At 40.9% G+C, this 9,041-nt stretch overlaps 1 protein-coding gene across 1 annotated transcript; it reads right to left on the reverse strand.

Moving 5' to 3' along the window:
* Nucleotides 1-7,280: 7,280 nt before the first annotated feature.
* On the reverse strand, nt 7,281-8,540 carry LOC139367304 (beta-casein-like). The gene is made up of 2 exons (XM_071105526.1): nt 8,214-8,540; nt 7,281-7,631 (listed from the first exon to the last, which is right to left on the reverse strand). Exons 1-2 carry the CDS (start codon nt 8,538-8,540, stop codon nt 7,281-7,283), a joined length of 678 nt encoding a protein of 225 aa, XP_070961627.1.
* Nucleotides 8,541-9,041: the final 501 nt, after the last annotated feature.

The raw sequence follows: 9,041 nt of genomic DNA on the forward strand, positions 1-9,041 counted from the left end.
TCTTCGATCGCATAATTCAATGCAAAATCAACCAATCAGAGCATATTATGCGAGAGATCGCAATTTTTTTTACCAAACCCTGCACTTTTAGTGCATAAAAGGGTCCAATCGAAAACGGGTTTGTAATTTTGACAAATTACTGCACTGTTACCATGGAAAATGGCCCAATCGATTTTCAGCGTATTCACGTGTGAAGATGATGGGTGATTGATTTCTGTTCATTGTACTGCCTGTCAGCCATCAACAATCTCATTTCCCAACAAATATAACAGCTAAAGACCATGCAAAACTTTTAAACTCTCTGTAAAACTTAATACAGATCACAAAATCACAATCTTTCTGGATTTTTAAAAATGGTAATACTGTTTTTAAATTACATATCAACCACAATACACCATTTTTATGTTTTATGTTATTCTCTCCCTTACAACCCTTTCAGACAAAAATCACAATCTAAAGTATTTTGAAGACAACTTATGCAAAATAAATATTGATCCTCAAATGGAAAGCAATTGATCAACTTTGAATCTATTTGGGGGTTTTTGAGAAAAAGAGTGTGAGTGGGAATGGGAGGTGCATCTCGTGTTGATAGCAAGCCACAAGCCTGATGGAGAGGAGAGGTGTGTGTGTGTGGGAATGGGAGTTGCATCTCATGTTGATAGCAAGCCACAAGCCTGATGGAGAGGAGAGTGTGTGGGAACGGGAGGTGCATCTCGTGTTGATAGCAAGCCCCAAGCCTGATGGAGAGGAGAGTGTGTGGGAACGGGAGGTGCATCTCGTGTTGATAGCAAGCCCCAAGCCTGATGGAGAGGAGAGTGTGTGGGAACGGGAGGTGCATCTCGTGTTGATAGCAACCCACAAGCCTGATGGAGAGGAGAGGTGTGGGAATGGGAGGTGCATCTCGTGTTGATAGCAAGCCCCAAGCCTGATGGAGAGGAGAGATCTGTGTGAGTGGGAATGGGAGGTGCATCTCGTGTTGATAGCAAGCCCCAAGCCTGATGGAGAGGAGAGGTCTGTGTGAGTGGGAATGGGAGGTGCATCTCGTGTTGATAGCAAAGCCCCAAGCCTGATGGAGAGGAGAGGTGTGGGAATGGGAGGTGCATCTCGTGTTGATAGCAAGCCCCAAGCCTGATGGAGAGGAGAGGTGTGGGAATGGGAGGTGCATCTCGTGTTGATAGCAAGCCCCAAGTCTGATGGAGAGGTGTGTGTGCATGTGTGTGAATCTGTGAGTGAATTATGAGAGAGTTGTTTGTTCAGGAAAATAAACAGAATGGAGCACTTTAGATGTTTAAATGTTTTTGTATTATGTATTCTGCTTAAAATTGTCCTAAAACTGAGCACATATGACTTTTTATTGCTTTATATGAAATTAACGTGAGAAAAAAAACATTGCAAAATGTATCGCAGAATTTCAGAAAAGCTGCTGCAAAATCAAGCATTTTTTGCCGTAGAAATCAACAACAAAAAAATTGTGAAATCCTGGAGGGACTGCTATAAGTCCTTTCTACAGACACTTTTGTTTGGTCACTTCCTCTCTACTCTGAGAAACAGGGTCACATGATAAATTAGACCACATATCCAATCACATAAGGACGCCTGGATGGCTAGATATGACCACATTAAAGTAAAATTATATATAGGCCTACTGAATCAAATCTAGGGTTGTAAGCTGACAAGACATCCCTCCCCAAAACAAGATCTCTTCAACCCTGCTCCTGGAGAACCTTCTAGGCCTGCTTAGTTCAGGTTAAGTTGATCTACAATCAAATAAGCTTCTTGTTGAGAAGCTCTATCCATACAGTTCTATTCCAAAGGAATGTCACCATAGGCCTTCAGAATTCAAATCAAGTTTTATATCTGTGTGCCTAGGTGAGATGATTCTCACTCAATTCACAGATGCCTCTCAAATCATCCATTCATGAATCAGCCAAGGCCCAAGCTAAGATAGTGCACAACCACAAAGGTGAGGTGCTAGTAGTGGCTCCAGGACCGGGATTGCAGACCTCTACCTTGATCCCCCGCTCACAATCAAACGTCTGAGGCCATAGGGCATCAAACCACAGGTCCTAGACCAGTTTTCCAGGACCAGGCTTCCAGACCTCTACCATAACTTATACCCCTTTGGCGTCTTTGGTGCCTCTCCCTGAGCAAAAGTATAAAGTGACATAGTAGAGTTTACTATAGCATAGAGTGTTCCAGGACCAAAGCGTGTGCTCCTTTTCATTGGGTTTTGACACTTCATTCAAATGGATTAATTCAACTCATTAACCAGCCTGAACAACCTCCCTGGTGTCACGATTGATCTTCACATCAATGAGCCACTTGATTAAGTCCATAAGATAACTTAATCAAACCTATTTCCTCATTAGATGTAAGATACTGTAAACCAGGGGTATTCAACCGGGAGTCCACGGCCCCAAAGTATTGCAGTGGGTCCTTAAAAATATTTAAAATGTTTTTATGAATATCGCTAGCAACAGAATAAAGAATAAACACATTTTGAATGACATACCTACAGTAGAAAAGAGGAGAATATATTGTTACTAATGGATGTCAACTTATTTCTCAGCTCCTAATATTGAGAAAATGTGAAGGCCTATTTTGGTGCCTATTACACTCCCTGGAGTATCTGTGACGACCCTCCCACTCTGCCGAATTCTCTCTCTTTGCTCTTGTTTTCCTTAATAGGATGCCAAACCTGTTATGGCTAGGGGTTCCGCTAGCGGAATGTTTCGACAACATCCGGTGAAATTGCAGAGCGCGAAATTCAAAAAAATTATTATAAATACTTAACTTTCATACATTCACAATAGCAATGCACCAAATTCAAGCTTAACTTATTTTAATCTAGCCAACATGTCAGATTTCAAAAAGGATTTACGGCGAAAGCAAACCATGCGATTATCTGAGGACAGCGCCCATCAAACAAACACATGACAATCATATTTCAACCTGCCAGGCGCGATACAAAACTCAGAAATAATGATATAATTCATGCCTAATGTCTTCTCAGTAACCATGTCAGTATCCCGGGTCATTAGGATGTCCTCCTCAGTAACCATTAGGATGTCCTTCTCAGTAACCATTAGGATGTCCTTCTCAGTAACTATTAGGATGTACTTCTCAGTAACCATTAGGATGTACTTCTCAGTAACCATTAGGATGTCCTTCTCAGTAACCATTAGGATGTACTTCTCAGTAACCATTAGGATGTCCTTCTCAGAAACCATTAGGCTGTCCTTCTCAGTAACAATGTCAGTATCCAGGACCATTAGGATGTCTTTCTCAGTAACTATTAGGATGTCCTTCTCAGTAACCATTAGGATGTACTTCTCAGTAACCATTAGGATGTACTTCTCCGTAACCATTAGGATGTCTTTCTCAGTAACCATTAGGATGTCCTTCTCAGAAACCATTAGGCTGTCCTTCTCAGTAACAATGTCAGTATCCAGGACCATTAGGATGTTCTTGTCAGTAACCATTAGGATGTGCTTCTCCGTAACCATTAGGATGTACTTCTCCGTAACCATTAGGATGTTCCTTCTCAGTAACCATTGGGATGTCCTTCTCAGTAACCATGTCAGTATCCACGACCATTAGGATGTCCTTCTCAGAAACAATTAGGATGTCCTTCTCAGTAACAATGTCAGTATCCAGGACAATTAGGATGTCCTTCTCAGTAACCATTAGGATGTCCTTCTCGGTAACCATTAGGATGTCCTTCTCAGTAACCATTAGGATGTTCTTCTCAGAAACAATTAGGATGTCCTTCTCAGTAACAATGTCAGTATCCAGGACCATTAGGATGTCCTTCTCAGTAACCATTAGGATGTCCTTCTCAGTAACCATTAGGATTGTCTTCTCAGTAACCATGTCAGTATCCACAAACATTAGGATGTCCTTCTCAGTAACCATTAGGATGTCCTTCTCAGTAACTATTAGGATGTCCTTATCAGTAACCATGTCAGTATCCAGGGTCATTATTATGTCCTTCTCAGTAACCATTAGGATGTCCTCAGTAACCATTAGGATGTACTTCTCAGTAACCATTAGGATGTCCTTCTCAGTAAACATTAGGATGTCCATCTCAGTAACCATTAGGATGTCCCTCTCAGAAACCATTTGGATGTCCTTCTCAGTAACAATGTCAGTATCCAGGACCATTAGGATGTCCTTCTCAGTAACTATTAGGATGTCCTTCTCAGTAACCATTAGGATGTACTTCTCGGTAACCATTAGGATGTCCTTATCAGTAACCATTAGGATTGTCTTCTCAGTAACCATGTCAGTATCCAAGACAATTAGGATGTCCTTCTCAGTAACTATTAGGATGTCCTTCTCAGTAACAATTAGAATGTCCTTCTCAGTAACCATTAGGATGTCCTTCTCAGTAACCATTAGGATGTCCTTCTCAGTAACCATGTCAGTATCCAGGGTCATTAGGATGTCCTTCTCAGTAACCATTAGGATGTCTTCTCAATAACCATGTCAGTATCCAGGACCATTAGGATGTCTTTCTCAGTAACCATTAGGATGTCCTTCTCAGTAACCATTAGGATGTCCTTCTCAGTAACCATGTCAGTATCCAGGGTCATTATGATGTCCTTCTCAGTAACCATTAGGATGTCCTTCTCAGTAACCATTAGGATGTCCTTCTCAGTAACCAATAGGATGTCCTTCTCAGTAACCATTAGGATGTCCATCTCAGTAACCATTAGGATATCCATCTCAGAAACCATTAGGATGTCCTTCTCAGTAACAATGTCAGTATCCAGGACCATTAGGATGTTCTTGTCAGTAACCATTAGGATGTGCTTCTCCGTAACCATTAGGATGTACTTCTCCGTAACCATTAGGATGTTCCTTCTCAGTAATTATTGGGATTTCCTTCTCAGTAACCATGTCAGTATCCACGACCATTAGGATGTCCTTCTCAGAAACAATTAGGATGTCCTTCTCAGTAACAATGTCGGTATCCAGGACAATTAGGATGTCCTTCTCAGTAACCATTAGGATGTCCTTCTCGGTAACCGTTAGGATGTCCTTCTCAGTAACCATTAGGATGTTCTTCTCAGAAACAATTAGGATGTCCTTCTCAGTAACAATGTCAGTATCCAGAACCATTAGGATGTCCTTCTCAGTAACCACTAGGATGACCTTCTCAGTAACCATTAGGATGTCCTTCTCAGTAAACATTAGGATTGTCTTCTAAGTAACCATGTCAGTATCCACGACCATTAGGATGTCCTTCTCAGTAACCATTAGGATGTCCTTCTCAGTAACTATTAGGATGTCCTTATCAGTAACCATGTCAGTATCCAGGGTCATTATGATGTCCTTCTCAGTAACCATTAGGATGTCCTACTCAGTAACCATTAGGATGTCCTTCTCAGTAACTATTAGGATGTCCTTCTCAGTAACCATTAGGATGTACTTCTCAGTAACCATTAGGATCTCCTTCTCAGTAACCATTAGGATGTCCATCTCAGTAACCATTAGGATGTCCTTCTCAGAAACCATTTGGATGTCCTTCTCAATAACAATGTCAGTATCCAGGACCATTAGGATGTCCTTCTCAGTAACTATTAGGATGTCATTTTCAGTAACCATTAGGATGTACTTCTCAGTAACCATTAGGATGTCCTTATCAGTAACCATTAGGATTGTCTTCTCAGTAACCATGTCAGTATCCAGGACCATTAGGATGTCCTTCTCAGTAACTATTAGGATGTCCTTTTCAGTAACCATTAGGATGTACTTCTCAGTAACCATTAGGATGTCCTTATCAGTAGCCATTAGGATTGTCTTCTCAGTAACCATGTCAGTATCCAGGACCATTAGGATGTCCTTCTCAGTAACTATTAGGATGTCCTTCTCAGTAACCATTAGGATGTCCTTCTCAGTAACCATTAGGATGTCCTTCTCAGTAACCATTAGGATGTCCTTCTCAGTAACCAATAGGATGTCCTTCTCAGTAACCATTAGGATATCCATCTCAGAAACCATTAGGGTGTCCTTCTCAGTAACAATGTCAGTATCCAGGACCATTAGGATGTTCTTGTCAGTAACCATTAGGATGTGCTTGTCAGTAACCATTAGGATGTGCTTCTCCGTAACAATTAGGATGTACTTCTCCGTAACCATTAGGATGTTCCTTCTCAGTAACCATTGGGATGTCCTTCTCAGTAACCATGTCAGTATCCACGACCTATAGGATGTCCTTCTCAGAAACAATTAGGATGTCCTTCTCAGTAAAAATGTCAGTATCCAGGACAATTAGGATGTCCTTCTCAGTAACCATTAGGATGTCCTTCTCAGTAACTATTAGGATGTCCTTATCAGTAACCATGTCAGTATCCAGGGTCATTATGATGTCCTTATCAGTAACCATTAGGATGTCCTTCTCAGTAACCATTAGGATGTCCTTCTCAGTAACCATTAGGATGTCCTTCTCAGTAACTATTAGGATGTCATTCTCAGTAACCATTAGGATGTACTTCTCAGTAACCATTAGGATGTACTTCTCAGTAACCATTAGGATGTCCTTCTCAGTAACCATTAGGATATCCATCTCAGTAACCATTAGGATGTCCTTCTCAGAAACCATTAGGATGTCCTTCTCAGTAACCATGTTAGTATCCAGGACAATTAGGATGTCCTTCTCAGTAACCATTAGGATGTTCTTCTCAGAAACAATTAGGATGTCCTTCTCAGTAACAATGTCAGTATCCAGGACCATTAGGATGTCCTTCTCAGTAACCATTAGGAAGTCCTTCTCAGTAACCATTAGGATTGTTTTCTCAGTAACCATGTCAGTATCCACGACCATTAGGATGTCCTTCTCAGTACCTATTAGGATGTCCTTCTCAGTAACTATTAGGATGTCCTTATCAGTAACCATGTCAGTATCCAGGGTCATTATGATGTCCTTCTCAGTAACTATTAGGATGTCCTTCTCAGTAACCATTAGGATGTACTTCTCAGTAACCAATAGGATGTCCTTCTCAGTAACCAATAGGATGTCCTTCTCAGTAACAATGTCAGTATCCAGGACCACTAGGATGTCCTTCTCAGTAACTATTAGGATGTCCTTTTCAGTAACCATTAGGATGTACTTCTCAGTAACCATTAGGATGTCCTTCTCAGTAACCAATAGGATGTCCTTCTCAGTAACCATTAGGATGTCCATCTCAGTAACCATTAGGATATCCATCTTAAAAACCATTAGGATGTCCTTCTCAGTAACGATGTCAGTATCCAGGACCATTAGGATGTTCTTGTCAGTAACCATTAGGATGTGCTTCTCCGTAACCATTAGGATGTACTTCTCCGTAACCATTAGGATGTTCCTTCTCAGTAACCATTGGGATGTCCTTCTCAGTAACCATGTCAGTATCCACGACGATTAGGATGTCCTTCTCAGAAACAATTAGGATGTCCTTCTCAGTAACCATTAGGATGTCCTTCTCAGTAACTATTAGGATGTCATTCTCAGTAACCATTAGGATGTACTTCTCAGTAACCATTAGGATGTACTTCTCAGTAACCATTAGGATGTCCTTCTCAGTAACCATTAGGATATCCATCTCATTAACCATTAGGATGTCCTTCTCAGAAACCATTAGGATGTCCTTCTCAGTAACCATGTTAGTATCCAGGACCATTAGGATGTCCTTCTCAGTAACTATTAGGATGTCCTTCTCAGTAACCATTAATATGTACTTCTCAGTAACCATTAGGATGTCCTTCTCAGTAACAATGTCAGTATCCAGGACAATTAGGATGTCCTTCTCAGTAACCATTAGGATGTCCTTCTCGGTAACCATTAGGATGTCCTTCTCAGTAACCATTAGGATGTTCTTCTCAGAAACAATTAGGATGTCCTTCTCAGTAACAATGTCAGTATCCAGGACCATTAGGATGTCCTTCTCAGTAACCATTAGGAAGTCCTTCTCAGTAACCATTAGGATTGTTTTCTCAGTAACCATGTCAGTATCCACGACCATTAGGATGTCCTTCTCAGTACCTATTAGGATGTCCTTCTCAGTAACTATTAGGATGTCCTTATCAGTAACCATGTCAGTATCCAGGGTCATTATGATGTCCTTCTCAGTAACCATTAGGATGTCCTTCTCAGTAACTATTAGGATGTCCTTCTCAGTAACCATTAGGATGTACTTCTCAGTAACCAATAGGATGTCCTTCTCAGTAACCAATAGGATGTCCTTCTCAGTAACAATGTCAGTATCCAGGACCACTAGGATGTCCTTCTCAGTAACTATTAGGATGTCCTTTTCAGTAACCATTAGGATGTACTTCTCAGTAACCATTAGGATGTCCTTCTCAGTAACCAATAGGATGTCCTTCTCAGTAACCATTAGGATGTCCATCTCAGTAACCATTAGGATATCCATCTTAAAAACCATTAGGATGTCCTTCTCAGTAACGATGTCAGTATCCAGGACCATTAGGATGTTCTTGTCAGTAACCATTAGGATGTGCTTCTCCGTAACCATTAGGATGTACTTCTCCGTAACCATTAGGATGTTCCTTCTCAGTAACCATTGGGATGTCCTTCTCAGTAACCATGTCAGTATCCACGACGATTAGGATGTCCTTCTCAGAAACAATTAGGATGTCCTTCTCAGTAACAATGTCAGTATCCAGGACAATTAGGATGTCCTTCTCAGTAACCATTAGGATGTCCTTCTCAGTAACCATGTCAGTATCCACGACCATTAGGATGTCCTTCTCAGTAACCATTAGGATGTCCTTCTCAGTAACTATTAGGATGTCCTTATCAGTAACCATGTCAGTATCCAGGGTCATTATGATGTCCTTCTCAGTAACCATTAGGATGTCCTTCTCAGTAACCATTAGGATGTCCTTCTCAGTAACCATTAGGATGTCCTTCTCAGTAACTATTAGGATGTCATTCTCAGTAACCCTTAGGATGTACTTCTCAGTAACCATTAGGATGTCCTTCTCAGTAAACATTAGGATATCCATCTCAGTAACCATTAAGATGTCCTTCTCAGAAA

Source organism: Oncorhynchus clarkii, chromosome 16, assembly GCF_045791955.1.
Source record: "Oncorhynchus clarkii lewisi isolate Uvic-CL-2024 chromosome 16, UVic_Ocla_1.0, whole genome shotgun sequence".
NCBI classification, from domain to species: Eukaryota; Metazoa; Chordata; class Actinopteri; order Salmoniformes; family Salmonidae; genus Oncorhynchus; species Oncorhynchus clarkii.